Below are 20339 nucleotides of genomic sequence, written 5' to 3'. Positions count from 1 at the left end.
AGCCCTCAGGGAGCTTATATTTTAGTGGGAAAGACTAGTAATAAACATATATATGTACATGTTACAAATGAGTAAACTATATAGTATGTTAGGAGGTGAACCATGCTGTAGGGGAAAATGAACCCAGCAGCTCATAAAGGGGATTGGGAACATGGGGCTAGACTGGGGTTGTAATTTTGAATGGGACAATCAGCTTAGTCCTCACTGAGGTGACACTGGTGAACAGACCTGAAGCAGGTAAAGGTGCAAGTCCCATGAAATCTGGAGAAAGAATAATCTAAGAACAGGCTACAGTGAGTGCAAAGGCCCTGGGGCAGGATTGCCTAGCTTAGTGAGGGACATCTTGGCCAGTGTGGCTACAGTTGTGTGAATGATGGGAGAGCAGTTGGAGATAAGGTCAGAGAGGTAACAGGGTAGATGGTGGTGGGGTGCTCAGATGGAGAAGGGCCTTGTAGGGCTTTTGTCACCTACACTCCTACTCTGAACAAAAGGAGGAGCCACTGGAGGGTTTAGGGCAGAGGTGTGGCCTGATCTACTTGTGTTTTAAAGGGATCACTTTAGCTAATCCATTCAGTCTACTGTGTGGCAGGTACTGTCAATCAGACACATTAGTTAACCAATAATACAGACAGATTCTCAGTCCTCATAGAGCTTATACTATGTGTGTGTGTGTTTGTGTTTGTGTGGGAGACTAGGAATACAGTTTTGGACAGGTTGAGTTTGAGATATCTGTTAGACATCCAAGTGGAAGAATTGAGTCAGAAGTTGATTATATGAGTCTTGAGTTAGAAGAGAAGTTGGAGCTAGAGACAAAAACTTGGGATTTAATCAGCATTTAGATGAGATTAAAACCATGAGCCTGATTAAGATCATCGAAGGGGAGAGAATGAGAGGTTGGAAGAGGATGGAGCCCTGGGACACTCCAATATTTAGAGGTATAGGAAAAGAGGAGGAACCAGCAAAGAAGACGGAAAAGGAGTAGTGGATGTAATAGGAAAGAAACCAAGGGAGTGTGGTGGCTTGAAAGCCAAGAGAAGCAGCATTTTCAGAAGAGGGAATGATTAATAGTGTCAAATTTTGCTGAGAAATGCACTACCATAATTCATGAAGTCTTAAACATGAATTTTTAAAAACATTTAATAGCTCTGCAATCAGAATGCATTTTACAATTGTGGGCATGTGAAAGTTTAATTGGCATGTAAAATAACGGTGTCTTAGATTAAAGTAACATGGCATACGAAGACTGAGAATTAACCATTAGATTTAGCCAAGTGTAGGCCGTTGGTGACCTTGACCAAAGGGTTTCAGTGTAAGGATGGAGTAGGTTTAAAAGCCAATGAAAGGAGAGAGATTGGAATATTGACAACCTTGTACGTTGTTGCTGTTAGGGGAAGTGAGAATTAGGGTAGTAACTGGAGGGGGAAGTCAGGGTATAGAGAGTTTTTGGTTTTTAAAATGGAGGTGAAGACAGCATGGCTGTGTGCTGATGGGAATGTCTCTGTAGAAAGGGAACTTTTTTTTAAATTGAAGTATAGGTGATTTACAATTTTGTGTTAATTTCTGCTGTACAGCAGAATGATTCAGTTATACATATGTATATGCATACATTCTTTTTCATATTCTTTTACATTATGGTTTATCATAGGATACTGAATTTAGTTCTCTGTGCTATACAATAGGACTTTGTTGTTTATCCATTCCATATATAATAGTTTATGTCTGCTAACCCCAAACTACCAGTGCATCCCTCCCCCACCTTCTCCCCTTGGCAACCACAAGTCTGTTCTCTGTGTCTATGAGTCTGTTTCTGTTTCATAGATAAGTTCATTTGTGTCATACTTTAGATTCCACATGTAAGTGATATCATATGGTATTTGTTAGAAAGGGAACACTTATGATGTAGGAGAGAATGGCTGAGTATACCAGTGGGGACAGGACTGATGGCCTAAGTGGTGGCACCAGCCTTAGGAAGCAGGGAGGAAGGCAGGGCAGTGAGGCAGATGCTTGGATAGGTGGGAGGGGTGGAGCTGTGAGGTCTGTGGACACTACTCTCACTGCTTCAGTTTTCTCATTTAAGTATAGGAAGCAAGGTTACTAGCTGGGAGGGGCATCGGGGAGAAAGTGTTAGAATTTAGAAACAAGAAGAGCATGAAATGGTTGTCTAGGAGACAGCAAGAGTGAATGGACTGGGAAAATGCAGGATGATGACCAGGTGGCACTGAGGTTTGGTCAGGAACTTAAAGTGGTGCCACTTAGCATGATTGCCAAGGAAGTGTGCATGCAAGGGAGGGGACCAGGAAGTTGAGGGTGTCCTCAAGGTGGGGATTCTCATGACTGACACAGATCCTAAGTTGGGAAGGGGTTTGCTTATCCTCCCGTCCTTCCCCTTTCTCCCCATCCTGTGAGCTCTAATTTACTCGAGCTAAAGCAGAGCGGCCAGCACGCATGGCTGATGAGCTTTGTCAGTCGCTCCATTTTGATAAGGTGTCCCCTCCTCGCCGTCGGCACTGGGCTCACTCTCTCTGTGTGGCAGGGCTGGCCTCATCGGGCAGGTAACCAACTGGTGGGAAATGGCGGGAGCACTGCGGACCTGCTGGCATCGTTGTGACGCCTCTGTCAACGGACCTGCTGATTATGTTCCCTCAGGTCTATCCCTGAATTCCTTCACCCTGCACCAAATGAGGACTGCAGAAGGGGACTGAAGCTAATAATACCTGAAAACAGTATTTTACTACTTTGTCTTTTTTTTAAATTTTTTTTAGGCACTTGATGATTTAATAAGCAAAGGCTTGCCTCTAATTCTGGTTACAGTCGGTCAGCAACATCTCTTAAATAAGTTTGCCTTTGTTAAAGCATACTTTTTAGTAAATGTGGCTGCAACAATAAATTGTGTCCCAGAACACAAAATGAAACCAGTCTGCCATGGACTTACTAATGAGAAAAACAGACCAAACCTCCCAAACTTGAAAGGTAATCTTTTGTTCTATTCTTTCTTGCTTATTTCTCTTTCTATTCCCTTTCCCCACCTATCCCCCACTCTACCCCCAATAATCCATATGAACATTCTAGTAGATATTCTTTCATGGTTTTCTCTGAGCTCACTTAATGACACACATATGTGCTTATGTCTAGGCACCTGCCTATCCATATCCACCAATGTATCTGCATATTTGTCCACTTTCTTACATTATATACAGTTGACCCTTGAACAACAGGCTTGAATTGCACAGGTCTGTTTATACACCAGTGTTTTTCAATAGTGAATGTTACAGTACTGCACAATCTGTGGTTGGTTGAATCTGCAGATGCTGAACTGTGGATACAGAGGACCGTCTATACCAAGCGCCAACGATAAATTATACATGGATTTTCACCTGCATGGAGGGTCAGTGTCCCTAACCCCCATGTTGATCAAGGGTCAGCTGCACATACAACATAGGATTTGTCTTTTATTTAAGAAATGATGTATTTTACATTTTTCTGCCTCTTGCATTTCTTATGTAAAAAACTTTGCTAAGCCACTCCAAGTCAGCTGATTTGCTCTGGTCCCCTAAACCGGCTGTGTGGTGTTTTATGCTGTGAACAGCCCATGGTTTATTCAGCCGTTCCCCTGTTGTGCGTTCACTTTGTTTCTAGGGAACAGTGTGGAAGCACTACATATCCATACTATAGTGTATATTTCTGTAGGATAAGATACCCATGGATGGGATTTATGGCCCATATATACGTATAAAACTATATACATATTTTTCAAATGAATTAATGTTGCCTTAAAAATAGTTTTTTTTTTTTGGTTTTTGTTTTTGTTTTTGTTTTTGTTTTTACCACTAAGTATGATGTTAACTGTGGGTTTTTCATAGATGTCCTTTATCAGCTAGAAGAATTTCTCTTCTATTCCTAGGTTGTTGAGTGATTTTATCATGAAGAGGTGTTGGATTTTATTAAATGCTTTTCCTGTGTCTGTTAAGATGATTATATGGTCTTTGTTTTTTATTCTATCTGTAGGCATGTATTATATTGGTTGATTTTTGAGTGTTTAACCAACCTTGCTTTCTTGGGATAAATCCCACTTGGTCATGGTGTATAATTCTTTTTATATGTTGCTGGATTGTTTGCTAGGATTTTGTTGAAGATTTTTGCATCCATATTCATAACATGTATTGTGTAGTTTTCTTACGGTGTCTTTGTCTAGTTTTGGTATCAGAATAATATTGGCCTCTGTTTTAAAGTGTAAGTTTTATTATTCAGGTGTGGTGAGGCCAACAGATCAGGAGATGGCTGCCATTGAAAACAGAATTTGTTATTTACAGCTCCCAAGAGGGACGGGCATGCTACAACATGGGAGGGCCACACAGGGGTTGGGGTCACTCAGGAGGCAGAGAGAGCAGGAGAGAGAGGTGGATTAACCTCTTGCCAGGATTTCTCATGTTCTGGTATCATCCTAGCATTCCTCTGTTTCTATCCTTGCCTGTCTCTCACTTTCCCTTAGGGGAGAAGACCTAGTCCCAGATCTTTCTTCTGGGCCCTCCCTCATACTCAGCTGACCCTCTAGCTCCAGAGTCTCCTAATTTAGGAGAAGAGCCAGGCAAATTGAAGTTGGAAGAAGGGAGGAAGTCAGGTGTGTTCAGTTCCATGTTATTCTGGACTCCCTCTTCCACTTGACAAACTTAGTCTCTTTAGGTGGGTAATTTGTGCATTAATTCCTAGTTAAATAATGACTTGTAGTTTTTATCCCTCCTGTAGTCTGGAAGCCAGGCTTACTATAGCAGGCAAAGTTTGTGATCTAAATTCTCTCAATGCTCCCTCGCTCAGAATGAGGGCCAGCTTTGGATTGTGGGTAGGAATTTTGAGATATTTGAGGATTGTAGTTTGCGCTGTTCCAAATGGTCTCACTCTCTGCTCTTAGAGTGAGGGGCATGAACTGACACTTCCAGAGAGGTCTTGGAGCATATCAGCAGAACTGACACTTCCAAGGAGATCTTATCAAGATATTATAAATATCTGGAAGACCCAAAATATTGGGCTGGCCAAAAAATTCGTTCGGGTTTTTCTAACAGCTTACGAACAACCTGAACGAACTTCCTGGCCAACCCAATTCTTTGAGGACCTTAAGGGGTCCTGGGATCCCAGGTGAGGAACCGCTATTTTATATCAGTAGCCGATAACTTGAATGGCATCACCAGGCACCCAAAAGATCCTTTCAGAATTTAAGAATCAGCCTGTCTTCTAATGTCTGATATTTAGGGACCATTGGATAGAGCAGTGTGTTTCTAATTATCATTGTGATTGTTTTTAAACATTAAATTTCCCAACTAATGATGAGTTTTGTAAATTAGAATTAATATTTAAGCTAACCACAGATATCCTTAGTTCTTCCAAAATGTTGTGTCTTATAGAGGTGTGTTTAAAGGATGAGGGAGGCTTACTTTGTCAGCTTACACAAATGAAAGAGGACTTCGCACTTAGCACACTAAAGGTAAGTTTAAAAGAATTTTCAAATCATAGTGAATCTGTTACCAGAAAGCCCACTGTTAGGCCCTGGACAGGTCAACTTTCAGGACTGTGCTTACTCACGTAGTTTTTCTTGCCTAAGCGTGGGTTGGGGCCAGGGATGGAGTCTACTCCCCATGAGAAAAGCAGATGCCGAGAGGTGTCAGACTTTGACCTTTTAACTTGATTAAGTTTCCTCGGGGAATAAGATTTATTATCTGATGGGATTTGAGCATTCCATGCCCTGTTTGGTGTTTCCTAATAATAATAGTGATAACAACAGGAACAACAACAGTACCATTTATTCAGTGCTTACTATGTGACATGCACTTTGCATGATTATTTAATTCTCACAACTCTGTGATGTACATATTAATCATTTTTGAACTGTATTGTGCTGAACCATGAATAAACTGAGGCTTAGACAGTAAGAAATTCACTAATGCCATACAACTAATAAAATACAGATCACGTTCTTAACCATTATACTAAATTACCCTAGTCCTTATATAGTATTTACTGCTCTATACAAACAAGGTTTTAGAGACCTGTTCCTTGAAAGATTGGTTGGTCCCTTTCTTTTTTGCCATGTTCCTATTTAGTATTGCTATTGCTATTTAGTATTGATTGTCAACTGTAAAATCTCATTATCTTTACATTACCAGTTAGGTTACCATAGTTTAATTTGAAATACAGTTGATCCTCATTATTCACAGATTCAGTATTTGCTAACTTGCTTATCTGCTAAAATTTAATTGTAACTCCCAAATCAATACTCTCTGCTCTTTGGTGGTCATCTGGGGCAGGCACAGAGCATAGAAAACTTTGAGTTGCCTGATATGCACATTCCCAGCTGAGCTGAACAAGGCAATGCTGACTTTTTCTTTCCACTTTCATACTATAAACAAGTGTCCTTTTCATTTATTGCCAAGCTTTTTGCATTTTTGTGGGGTCTTTTGTTGATCTTTTCACTATTTGAAATGGCCCCTAATGCATAGTGCTGAAGAGCTGTCTAGTAATCCTAAGTGCAAGGAGGCTGTGATGTGCCTTTTGGAGAAAATATGTGTGTTAGACAACTTCGATCAGGCATGAGTTGTAGAGTTATTGGCTGTGAGTTCAAGGTTAATGAATCTACACTGTATATTCAATAATGTGTCTTTAAACATAAACACACATTAGACAAGGTTATATACTGATCAGCTGACAAAAATGGTGTGACCAGAGGCTCGTAGGAACCTATCCCTGTATTTCCCTAGGAGCAATGCTTCAGTATTAGCTGACTCAGTGTTTGCAGCAACTTTCTAGAACACAGCTACTATGAATAAGCAAGTATGGGCACTGGCTGTGCATGCAATAAAGGGTCACTGCCCTACACACTTACTCTTTTTTTTTTTTAACATCTTTATTGGAGTATAATTGCTTTACAATGGCGTGTTAGTTTCTGCTTTATAACAAAGTGAATCAGTTATACATATACATATGTTCCCATATCTCTTCCCTCTTGCGTCTCCCTCCCTATCCCACCCCTCTAGGTGGTCACAAACCACCTAGCTGATCTCCCTGTGCTATGCGGCTACTTCCCACTAGCTATCTGTTTTACGTTTGGTAGCGTATATATGTCCATGCCACTCTCTCACTTTGTCACAGCTTACCCTTTCCCCTCCCTATATCCTCAAGTCCATGATCTAGTAGGTCTGCTACACACTTACTCTTGCCATTACTTCCCTTTTCATTCCCTGTTGTCTTTTTCCTGTTCACTGAGCTCTCTTCTCTGATGATTTTGTTCAGATTTACTTTTAGGTCTTCCATTCATTGTTACTTTTCAGTACCTGAGAAATATTTGATGAATAAGAATGAGACATGATTTGTATTATTTCTGAACTTGGGTGATTGTGTGTTGCTCTTTCTTTAGTCAATTTTACTGACAGAAGCTGAAGACAGGCTCAACTTCCTTGTGTCAGAGATGGAGCATCCAGGCCATAAGAACCTCTCTCAGTGTTCGGCTGGCGAGCTAGAGATTGTGGTGGAGGTTAGGCTGCAGCTGGCTGCAGTCGCCCTGCAGAGACACCGGGCAGCATACAGGCGAGTCTCGGCATCACAGTTTCTTCCTCGCTCTAATTTGTTAAAATATACCTAAATTTTATGTAAGTTTTATAAATTCCTAGATTAATAGAACAGACTTGTTTTTTATTATTCAGGAGAGTTTTCACACATTACTACATTTAAAACTATAATTCTCAACAAATTAATTGGTTTATTAAAGCATATAGCTAGGATGTTTTATGTGAAACATAAACAAAGTCACAGAGTTCTCCTTTTTAATTAATAATTTATTTTTAAAAGGCAGAACCTAAATCCCTTATAGCTTTTTTACAAATAACACCTATGGGGTGTTTTCTCCCTAGACAACCGATAAAAACATTAAAAACAAGCTCTATTTTGAAAAAGTGACATCTCCTGAACTATGCTGTGATCAACCACTTAATAAACTGTTGTAGGTGGCTCATTTTTAAAATGTGATGCAGTTGCTAATGTCAGAGCTTTCTTTTCATTTGTTCATTGATTCATTCATATATAGTGACCAGTATCTGCTAACTGCCTCACTGTTGGGCTCTGATCTAGGCACCAAGGAGACAAAGATGAATAGAACATAGTTTCTGTATTCATAAGCTCATAGACATAGAAACACTTGCATAGTTAAAAATACTTCTCAGTGATTTTTTAGTATTGAATAATATAGAAATATACTTTCAAGAACTCCCCTATCATTTATTATAAACACCTCTGTTGTGAGAACACTTTCAATAGTGATTCTTTGAATAATGAGCAAATTTCTTATCTTACCATTAAGTAATTCATTCAACAAGTAATTTGGGGGCACCTACGATATTCTAGGCATGGTCCTAAGTTCTGTATCCTAACACTGATATATACAGTATACACAAAATATATAACAATATTGACAAAACTCCTACCCTCATGGAGTTTATATTCTACTAGATAATAAACAGGCTGACAATAAACTGTAAACCTAACAAGTAAGTAAATTATATAGTGTGGCCAAAAATAAGTGTTATGGAGAATATCAGGGGTAGAGGCAGGGGGTGGAGGAGGGGTTATCCTGTTAAAACTGTGCAGTTGTAATAAAAAGAATGACTCCGTTTAGATGTTCGTTAACTGACTGCTTTCAAGCTCCGCCACCCCCGTCCCCTCTGCCCCACACCTGGAGAAGAAAGCCTAGTTGCCCCCTCCTTTGGTGCTGGTGGGACGTTTAAATCACACCAACCTGGCCCACACGTGGGAACCCTTACCCCAGCGCCACCCATTAACTACTATAAAGCCCAGCCAGTCTCCATTCTCTTTTCTCTCAAGACATTTTCAACCTGTTTGGGAGGCTGCCCTGCTCTTCCTGGATAGTTTCACTATGGGAGTAATCAACCTTTTCACACTCCCTTGATGTGTATGGCATCAATCTTGACATCTGAACCAAATTTTGGGTGGTCAGGATAGGCTTTATTGATGAGGTGACATGTGAACAAATAAACATGGGGGCCCATGCAAATACCTGTAGATGGAGTGTTGCAGGCCATGGGAACATGCCTGATACATGTTTGAGGGACAGCACGGGGTCTCTTGTGGCTAGAATGGAGCGAGCGAGAGTTTTAAGAGAGATGTTCAAAGAGGTCATCCTTGATGGGGGAGGCAGATTATATAGGACCTTCTGGCCAGGGTGAAGACTTCTGCTTTTACTCTGAGGGAAGTAAGGAGTCATTGTATTGTTTCAAGCAGAGGAATGACATCATCTGATTTTCACTTCAAAGGGATAACCCTGGTTTTTAGGTTGAGAATTGACTGTAAGAGGGAAAGGGTTTGAAAGCAGGGAGATCAGCTGGGGAAGCTGCTATAATAAGAAGAAATATGTTAGTGGCTCTGATCAGGGCCGTAGCACTAGAGGTAGTGATAAGTCGGATTCTGGGTATATTTTGAAAGTAGAGCCATTAGAATTTGCTGATGGATTGGCTGTAGAGTGGTGAGAAAAAGAGAGGAGTTACAAAAGAAGTTGTCCCTAACCACAGTGGGGAAGATTGCGGCGGTGGAGCTTATTTAGGGGAAAGATCTGAAGTTAGATTCTGGACGCGTTTAGACTATGTCCCTTGGAGGTGCAATTGAAAATGTCAAATATTCTGGAGTCTTTAGAATATAGATAGTATTTCAAGCCTTTATAATGAATGAGATTCCTTAGGGAATGTGAGTAGATGAAAGAAAGAGAAGGACCAAGGACTGAGGGTTGGGTTTGGTTGGAGACTGGGGAGAAAATGAGGAACCAGCAGAGGAGACTGAGAAGAAATGACCAGTAAATATATGAAAACCAGGAGATTATGAAATCCTGAAAGCCAAGTGAAGAAAGTGTATCAGGGAGAATGGAGTGATGACTCTGCCAAAAGCTCCAGATAGACTGAGATGAGAATAGAGAATTGACCATTGGATTGATTTAGCAACGTGGAGGTCACTGGGGACCTCGGCAGGAGTAATTTTAGAAGGCAGTGGGGGAAAGAGCATATTTAGAGTGGTTTTATGAGAAAATGGGAGGAGAGAAATTGGAACCTGCAAGTAAAGATGATTCTTTTGAGGAGTTTTACAGTAAAGGGGAGTAGAGGAATAGGATGTCAGCAGCTGGTAGAAGTAGGGTCAAGACAAATTTTCTTGAGATGGGAGCAGCGATGATGTATTATATGCTAATGAAAGTGACCCAGCAGAGAGGGCAAATTTGATGCTCTGATATAATTGGTACACAGTAGGGTAGGATCCCAGTCCAGTCTTCTTTGTTTCTCTGATACAGAATGAAACTGTCCCCTAGCTTGGGATTCCACAGTGGTCTCTGGGGACCAGCAAGGAAACTGCTGCCTGCCCTGGATGGAAAAAGAGTAAAACCCAAGGGAATCAGTTTCTTCAGATCAATGCTATTGGCAGTTGCAGGGTCCAAACTGGCACTGACAATGAAATGCAGAAACCCTGGGAAATTAACCTTGAAACTGATCCTGACATCACAGAGCTGGAGCAGAGGCAAAACCAAAACTGTCTCATAGAGATTACCTAGGAAGTGCAGGACTCTCATGGAAAATAACCGCCGGTAAAGGTAGCACAGAGTCAAATATCATAAACCAAATGAAGAAAGAGCCACAGAAGAGAGTTAGCAGGCACAACAAATGGCAGCTTCCCAGCCCAAGAAATAAACTGTTCAAAGATGTGAAGGATGGAAGAGAATGAGAGGAGATAAAAAAGGAACAGATGAATTTAGAAAAAAAAAAACTAAATAGAAATTTTAGAACTGAAACATATAATCACTGAATGAAAAGAAATGATCAAATTAGATGGAAACAAATTTTTTTCCCTCAACTTTCTCATTATACTAAAATTCCATGTTTTAAGTTCTATGCATTAGATTCAGAATTTGGTAAGGGAGTTAATTTTTTAGATGGCCATTCTCTTTAAACAGGAGAAGCCCTCTTGTAGCCTTTGCAAAGGGGAAATAAATTCAGCAGAAATCCCCCTTTGCTTTTGCTTAGATTGGAAACAGACAATTGTCTCATCAGTGGGAGCCTTGACTGAAGGCTATTCCATGATTAACCACATCTAAATTTGATTTTATGCTAGAGACAGTATAGGTTTTGGGGAATTTAAAATTTCTGTGGTTTGAAAGCAGCGATGAAGGTCCATAAAGTCTGTTTGGAGCAGTGGTTCTCCAAGTGTGGTCTTCAGACCTTTGGGCGTTCCTGAAACTCAGGGAGGTCTGTAAGGTCAGAACTATTTTTATAGTAGTTTATAACATAGTAAACTATGTTTATAATAGTTTATAAAACTAAGAGGTTGCTTGCCTTTTTCACTGTGTTGTTATTTGCACTGATGCTGAAAAAGCAACAGTGGTAAAACTTCCGGTAGCTCACCATGAATCAAAGCAGTGACACCAAACCGAACTACTAGCCATTCTGTTCTTCACTGCTGCACGCTTGCAATTAAAAAAAAAAAAAGCCAGATTTACTTAAGAATGCCTTTGATGAAGCAGTAGAATCTGTTATATTTATAAATACCTATTCTCGAATGTAGTTTTTTTTTTTTTTTTTTTTTTTTTTTTCAGTATGCGGGCCTCTCACTGCTGTGGCCTCTCCCACTGCGGAGCACAGGCTCAGCGGCCATGGCTCACGGGTCCAGCCGCTCCGCGGCACGTGGGATCCTCCCGGACCGGGGCACGAACCCGTGTCCCCTGCATCAGCAGGCGGACTCCCAACCACTGCACCACCAGGGAAGCCCTCGAATGTAGTTTTAATATTCTGTGGGAATATATTAAGTGGGAAATATACCTCAAGCACTTCTGCTGCATATCACAGTCTGATGGTTGTCTTGAGGAACAGCACACATGTGGATGAACTGAGAGCTGAACAAGCTGTTTTTTTCATGGAACAACATTTTTATTTGAAAAAACAACTGACAAACCATGATTATGCAGACTTGGGTATTTGACAGGTATTCTGCTGAAAATGAGCAAAACGAACATGCCACTTCTAGGGAAACAACTAATAGTTTTTGTTGTCAATGATAAAATCTAAAGTTTCATAGAAAAATTGGATTTTTGGAAAATTTGTATTTGCCATCATGAGCTTGACAGTTTTCTAATGCTTAAATTTTTTTGATGGGACTGGTGGTGATATTAACGAGCATCGTTTTTTAAAAACTGTGTCATGAAATCCTTCAACGTTAAGGGAATCTATTTAGCTCAGGGAGCTAATGTTTTCCAAATGGCCAGTGCATGATGTTCCAAAATCCTGGTTAACAAGACAGACTGATGGATTTCCATGTAACAGAGTAGGAAAAGTTCATCAGTGTATGGTAGTGGATTCCACATAGCAACACACTTTTAAGAAACTATCATTTGTCACATGTTGGTATAGTGTCAAGGAAGAATATTCACAATTATTTGAAGAGGCTCTTAAAATACTCCTCCCACGTTTTCAATAACTATCTGTGTGAGACCTAGTCTTCTTCATACGCTTCATCCAAAACATTATGTCACAACAGACTGAATATAGAAGCAGATACGAAAGTCTTCTATTAAGCAGATTTTCTCTTTTTAAGCCAGATGTTAAAGAGATTTGCAAAAATGCAAAAACAATGGAATCCTTCTCACTATTTTTTGGTTTTTGAAAATATATTTTCCATAAAAATACATTATTTATATTAAATATAATGGGTTTATGATTTTTATTTTTAAATGAATTAATAAATGTTAAGTTAAACATTTCTCCGTTTAATTTCCAATATGGTAAATATTGATAGAGCTCTTTGGGGTTTCTTAATAATTTTTAACGATGTAAATGTGTGCTGAGAGTAAAAACACTTGAGACCCACTCGTTTAGAGTATTGTCACATTTGTAGCTATCTTTAAGAATACAATGGTAAAAAAAAAAAGAAGACAATGGTAGTTGATTGATGGTTAAAATAGGCTTAGTATAATAATACACTGTTTTCCCCACTGAAGTTTGAAGACAGAAGGAACTTTTACTATACTGTTTCCTATAGAAATAAATGACTTGAATATATAATATATAAATGTATATTTAGAAAATGTTTATATATCTAACTATATATTCTATATATAATTATATGTATTGAATATATATGTGTGTGTGTGTGTGTGTGTGTATATATATATATATATATAATATATATATATATAAATGACTATATGGCTATATGATTTCCTATGGAGGCACATAGAACTCCTTTCTCCAAACTGTGTCCCAGAGAGCAGTAGCAGCCCTAGAAAGTATTTCTTGTCACTTAGCTTCATTCTTTCCCTAGCTCTCTACGTGTCTTATACCCTTTTAGTGTGGAGGATATGAGTGATTTTTTTTTTTAGGGAGAAAGAAGGAAACGAGAAACTACACATTACAAAATGGCACAGAAAGGAGTGTTGTAATAGAACTTTAATTTGAAGACCAGATAGATGTATGCAAATAATGTGCAAGTATACCAGAATTGCCCCGATTTTAAATCCATGGGCTTGGCCCTTAGGAAAAAACCTGCAGAAACTTTGATGTTGCTGGCTTTTTGCAGCAGAGCTGTCACTTGGGGAAGCCTACTGTCAGGATGAATGAGTTTTAGTAGGTGAACTTTACCCTCCATGCGCCTCTGTCTGGGCGCTGCTGAGAGTGTTGGACAGTCCCTTTCCCAGATGCTGGTTAGCTTGACATTTCATGATACTTCTAATAAAATTATGTGTCAAGGAAATTGAAAGGCACATTCCCTAGGGTGACAGGTAGAGTGAGCCACATAGATTTTATGAGAACAAACTGACCATTTTTGTCATGAATGTTAATAAGAAATAAATGGGATCAGAGTTATTCAAACTGTATTTCTGCTTCTTTCAGGGCTGCCTCTCTATTTCAGAATCCTGTCTTTTTTTTTTTTTTTTTTTGAAGTGTTCCTTCCAATTCTCCTTTCTATTTGATTTATTGTCTAAATAGAATAACATTTGAGCCTTTTTATTTTGTGTAAGAGTGAAACATCCTCCTGCTGGGATTTTGACTGTTTGTAGTGGGTAATCCTCCTTACACTTCCTGTCTTCCTAGTGCAGAGGAGGAAGTAGAAGTTTTCCATTGTGCAACTAAGCAGTACCAGCTGGATTAGGACATACAGTATGTTTATATTTTAGTCATTAAGTTTTGGGGTTAGCAAGATTCCAAACCTCATACCTCATTTCCCTTGAAATCAGAATTTGGGCTTCAGGTCAGAAGAGTGGGATGGGCATCGTTTTCTCCTTTCAGGGCCCTCTAGTTGTCATCCTGTGCTAACCTCTGAAGCTACTCAGTAAACAAGGTGCCTTAGAAACATGTATGTATCCTTCAGGGAGGAAAGGTGTGGGGGAAAAGAGATTCCGTACCTGGACACACACCCCATCAGCATTGTGTTTTTTGTTGCTGTTTTCTTGCTTCCTTGTTTAGTTTTATTTAAAAAAAAAAAAAAAAAACTAGTAAGTTTAGATAATCACAAACCATACTTTAGAAAATATTCTACAAGTATCTAAACCATTTTAAGGACTCAGTAAAATCTTTGGAGATTGAAATTCAATAATGGCTGAAAGGTTTTGATGCTAGTTAACAACTTAGAAAAAAAATCAATTTAGTCCCTGCATATTCCCTGTCCAACTTTATATACTAATAATGGTAATGGCTACGATGCATTGAGAGCCGTCTATTTGCCAAGCACTCCTCTTTGTTAAGAATACCCTGCTCTCAATAGAATGTCAGCTCAGTGAGGCCGGGGACTGTATCCATAGCCCCTAGATTTGTTCCTGGCCAATAGCAGGTGCTCAATACATATTTTTGAGCACGTGAAAGACTAAATACCATATTTAATATCCTTATAATAATCCCGTTTCATGAAGTCTGCTAAGTAGAATGCAAGGCAAAAGGCATTAAACTGGACAAAGAACGCCTTTTATATTGTAAAAGGTGCAGCCGACAATAACCATGTGGTAATACAAATGTGGCAACGAGTAACACTGTGCCAGTATAAACAAAGCCAAAGCTTGTTAGAACTGTGAAAAGAAAGAGGCCACATTGTAGCTTAATGATTAAGGGTGCTACAGGCTCAGGGGCCGGTGGCCTGGGCTCTGATCCTACCTCCTCTTGCTAGCTGAGTCACCTTAGGCAAGTCACATAACATTTGTGGGCCTCAGTTAACTTAACTATAAAATAGGCATGATAACAGTACATACCTTGTAGGTTTGTGGTACGGATTAAGTGAATTAATTCACAGTAAGCATTTAACACAGCACCTGAGAGGTGGTGAGTACAGTAAATACGAGTTATCATTTTTTAAAATAAAGTTGAGGGGAAAAAAGAGAGAAAATATCTTTCAATACAATGTGTAGATACATACAAAAAAGGCTTTAACAATGTAATTAAGAGTTGAGCATATGTACATACTCTAGGAGCCTACACACAGAGACTAACTACCTTCTTGCAAGCATCCCTGGACCCAGATGAGGCTGGTCATCTTCTTGGCTAGAAACCTCACTAACTGACCCAAAGGAGGTGGTGTATTGACCGTAATCCAGGGATGCAGGAGGCTTCTGGAACAGTACAGCGGAAGTGTCGTGATCTGATTCACATCCTGAAGAGAGATCACTGTGGTCTCTTCATAGAGACCAGGACTCCAGGGGCTGGCCAGCAAGTCCCATGGGTGTCTGGAGATGTCGGTGGCTTGGATGGAGGCGTTGGCAGTGGACGAGGTGCGGACGTGACGAGCTGCTGGCTGGTATCCAGATCTTGAAGTTGAAGTTGACAGAACTTGTTGATGGATTGAACACAGAGTGTGAGGCAAAGAGGAGGCGGTGATGATACTGGGCCCTCTATCTGGGATAGAGAACAGGGGAGAGGAGTAGGTTTGGTGGAGGAGGTGGAAGCAAGAGGCTCTGCTTTTAACCTATCCTAGTTTCCTGCCACAACATAGTACCCAAGACTGGGTGGCTTAAAACAACAGAGTGTTATCGTCTCACGGTTCTGGAGGCTGAAAGTCCAAAATCAAGGTGTCGGCAGGACCCTGCTCTTTTTGGCAGCTCTGCGGGGCGCCCTTCCTTGCCTCTTGTAGCTTCTGATGTTTGCCAGCCGTCTTTGATGTTCCTCGGCATGTAGATGAATCACTCCAGTCACAGGCTGTCTTCTCCCTGCGTGTCTTCACATCATATTCCCTCTGTGCATGTCTGTCTCTCTGTCCAAATTTCCCCCTTTTATAGGGACACCAGTTATATTGGATTACGGTCCACCCTAAATGACCTTATTTTAGCTTGTTTATCTCTGTAAAGACTCTATTTCCAAATAAGGATGCATGATGAGCACTGAGGGTTAGGACCTCGACACAGTTTAACCCATAACACCTCTTAAATGTGATTGTTATTCACTATTCAAGTGGAGATATCTAGTGGGGCATTAGATAAAGGATACATTGTCCGTTTGGCTTTCACTCAGTCTTTCTGTGTTATGAAGTAGCACTGCAATAAGCATCGTCAGGTACACAGATTATTCTATATTTTGAATTTTGTTTTGGAATAGATTTTCAAATGAAGGAACCTGTTAACATATATTATTAAAATATTTTGAAAAAGTGTGACATCAATTATACATTTATCATTCTACAGGGAAGGAGGATGTGATGGTTTAAAGTGAAGAAAAATTTACATACTGAACAACAGGAAGTGAGGAGAATTACTATCTCCTGGCTTCTATTTTCTGCATTAAGTACCTTTCCCTCCTGGCACTGCTAGATACTGATTGAGCAGTAATTTTTCTTAAGAGTTTCCAAGTGCACAGCATTAAGCAAAACAGTTTTTTTTTTTTTTTTTTTTTTTTATGCGTTACGCGGGCCTCTCACTGTTGTGGCCTCTCCCGTTGCGGAGGACAGGCTCCGGACGCGCAGGCTCAGCGGCCATGGCTCACGGGCCCAGCCGCTCCGCGGCATGTGGGATCCTCCCAGACCGGGGCACGAACCCGTGTCCCCTGCATCGGCAGGCGGACTCTCAACCACTGCGCCACCAGGGAAGCCCGCAAAACAGTTTTATAATGTCAGAAAACTGGAGAACCACATCCTGATGTATGTAAAATACATGTGTGCTCATTTTATTAATGAGATTGTCAGTAAATTTTGTTTTAGATCTTGGAAACATTCATTCATTCATTTATTCTTTCATTCACTCATTTTCATTTAAAAATATTTTTTGGCTCCTGTTAGTCCAAGCTACTAGATGCTGGGTGTCAGCAGGGGATAAGACAAATTAGCTGAGACAAACATAGAGCAGTTTTACAGGCAATTAAATAATGCTGTAAGTATCACCTTATGGTGAAGGCCAGGGTGCTATTAGAGCACGTAGAAGGGGCATCTAACAGTTTTGGGGATGGGTGGGAGTATGGGGAGGTTTTTTTGGAGGAAGAGACTTAGGAAATAACATACAAATGCCACGAGTGTCATACTAATAACATTTAAAACATATTCTCTATTTTAGTGCTGCGATAGCATTTTCCACACTTAAACTTCTCCAGGATTCAAAACTTTTTAAAAAGAAGGTAGTAGAAGATGACACAGAGAATTCCATCTCTCCAGGAGATTATGTATGTATGAATTTAACGTTTATCCTGATAACACTTTTTACGGAATAATTATTGGCATGCTAGGAAATTGTATAACTATTTGAATGAAACAAAGGGGTAAAGAAGAAAAAAACATTGAATTTAGAGTAAAAAGATCTGTGTTTAAGCCCCGTTGATGCTATTTATTAGCTGGTATACTTTGGGCAAATTCCTTAAAATTTTTTTAAATTATGTAATCTCATTTGGGAATTGATGGGACTGGATGTAATAGTGACTGAAGTCCCACCAGATGTATCATTCTTGTATTCTAGATCTGATGTCACTGGTAAATAAAGTTGTTTCGCATGACTTGCTCTTCATTTCACTTTTGATTTTATTTCTTCTTTAGCATTACCAGTGTGACACCTACGCTATTTCCTATCTTGTGCTATTTCCCACCTGTGCTGTTTCCTACCTTGTGCTAATAGTACCTTGTGCTATTTCCTTCTCATAGTTAAATTCTTCTGCGTTTAAGCCCTCAAGTCTGTTTGACAACTGGTGTCACATGTTCTTTGAAATTTCACTGGATTTTGATTAGACCAAGTAATTTAATAACAACAGGGTTGTTTAGGATTAAAATATAAAGATTCAGCACATAGAATCCTTGCTCATTTTAAAATAAATAAAATAAAGCTTAAGCTTTACTAATAAAATTGCTACTATCTAATGTCACTACAAAAAAGCAAAACTGGGGCTTCGCTGGTGGCGCAGTGGTCGAGGGTCTGCCTGCCGATGCAGGGGACGCAGGTTCGTGCCCCGGTCCGGGAGGATCCCACATGCCGCGGAGCGGCTGGGCCCGTGAGCCATGGCCCCTGCCTGGGCTTGTGCATCCGGAGCCTGTGCTCTGCGGCGGGAGAGGCCACAGCAGTGAGAGGCCCACGTACCGCAGGAAAAAAAAAAAAAAAAGCAAAACTAATTGACTCATTTCTTACCACAGTAAAAGCAGTATAAAGGCTAAAAAGGATTCTGATTCTGAAAATTTACTTAGAGCAATGCTTGTTACTTGGGGGGGGGGGTGTATTTTGCTTCCCAGGGGACATTTGCAGTGCCTGGAGACATTTTGGTTGTTATAACTAGAGGGAGTGCTAGTGGCATCTACTGAGTAGAGGCCAGGGATGTTGCTAAACATCCTATAACACACAGGACATTTCCCTCACAACAATAATCTGGCCCAGAATGTCAGTCATGCGGAGGTCGAGAAACCCTGATTTAGATTAAGCATGACTTGGCTTTTCAGTAATAAAAGCAATGTAGGCAGAGATTAAGGTATGTTGATGGGTATTTCTTCTGTATTTCTAATCTAAACACTAGACTCCTCAAGTACGTGGTGTACCCATTCTAATCACCAGCCTGTCTCGGGGTCTCTGTTCACTTCTTACTCTGGTTCAGAAACAGCTCCCCCTCCCCCTCTGCTCCTCACCTGTCTGTCACGTTCCAGCCCCTGTCAAGTCCAGGTTACAGCTCCTTGATAGCAGGTATTGCTGACTGGTTGGAGATGATGAGCTGTCAGAGATGTGTAGCAGGAAATTCCTAGAACAAATGGGTGTTGTTCTAGATGAAGTGTCTAAGATTGATTGCTCCCTGGAAAAGTTCCTTTGTCACCTCCCTCCCAGTAGCTCTGAACATTGGCCACTCCCTTTATAAAGTGTAATAATGAGGGTAGTAAATCATAAAATATATATGTTTGGGATGTGAGCAGCACATAGCAGTGTAATGTAGTAGATTAAGACTGTGGGCTCTAAATTCAGAAAGATGCAAGCTTGAATCCCAGCCTCCGCCAAAATATGATGACATTTAAGCAAATAGTTAGCCTTCCTAGGCTTCGCTTCTCTCATCTGAAAAATAGAGATAATAATAACCCCTCTTGGGCTTGTCAGGAGGATTAAGTGAACTAATGTGTATGAAGCATGTATCACAGTGCCTGGCCCATAATAAGCACTCAGTAAACATTAGCCAGTATTACTGATTATTTTTCAGCCTTTAAAATGATGGTCACAAAATTTTTGAAGGTATGGAAACTGCTGATAATAACACAATTTGCAATGAAAAATTCAGACTGCAAAGCTAGTTTTCAACAGTGAGTATACAGAGAGAAAGAAATGCTGCAAAGCACTTATATGAGGATCAGTGTTAATAGAGGAGCATGGGATTATGGGTGATTTTTGTTTCTTGTGTATTTTTTATGTTTTATAGAATGTTCAAGAATAATTTCTAAAATTAAAATTTAATACTGTTAAATTATATCGCTGCTTCCCTTAACTTATGTTACATTTAGCATTAGGCTAGAACTTGGACATTTTTAAATGGAAAGATAACTATCATTTTAATATTGTTTAGGCCACTGAAAGTACAGATGATAATGAGTTTTTAGATCCCATTTCCCTAAATTCTCGAGAATATTTCAACATTCATCTGTGGTTGAGGTGCCGCTTAGCATTGGTGACTGCGTTTGTTGCCCAGATTCGTGGCATTGGAATCGTGAAAGGTACAAATGTCCTATTTCCATCTCCTTAATCAAACTTTTCATAAAATTTAATTTTATTTAGGTAACAGAGGTTTTCTTGGGATGTATTTTATCATACCATTAACATTTTATAACTTCTTAGCTTTATCTGTTTCCAGAATAAAAAATTCAAGTTATTAAATGAGAATAATCATTTTCAGCAG

At 39.8% G+C, this 20339-nt stretch overlaps 1 protein-coding gene across 1 annotated transcript in view; it reads left to right on the top strand.

Moving 5' to 3' along the window:
* The window catches only part of CFAP54 (cilia and flagella associated protein 54), a 298883-nt gene that overhangs the window by 186878 nt on the left and 91666 nt on the right, over window positions 1-20339 (top strand). The window contains exons 49-53 of the mRNA XM_032646796.1: window positions 2763-2970; window positions 5397-5476; window positions 7403-7572; window positions 17549-17654; window positions 20010-20157. Of these exons, the coding sequence (XP_032502687.1) occupies window positions 2763-2970; window positions 5397-5476; window positions 7403-7572; window positions 17549-17654; window positions 20010-20157 (712 nt within the window). The remainder of the gene's footprint in view (window positions 1-2762; window positions 2971-5396; window positions 5477-7402; window positions 7573-17548; window positions 17655-20009; window positions 20158-20339) is intronic.

The sequence above is a fragment of the Phocoena sinus genome, chromosome 10 (genome assembly GCF_008692025.1).
Source record: "Phocoena sinus isolate mPhoSin1 chromosome 10, mPhoSin1.pri, whole genome shotgun sequence".
Classification (NCBI taxonomy): domain Eukaryota; kingdom Metazoa; phylum Chordata; class Mammalia; order Artiodactyla; family Phocoenidae; genus Phocoena; species Phocoena sinus.
This window is presented reverse-complemented; position numbering and strand designations above follow the sequence as displayed.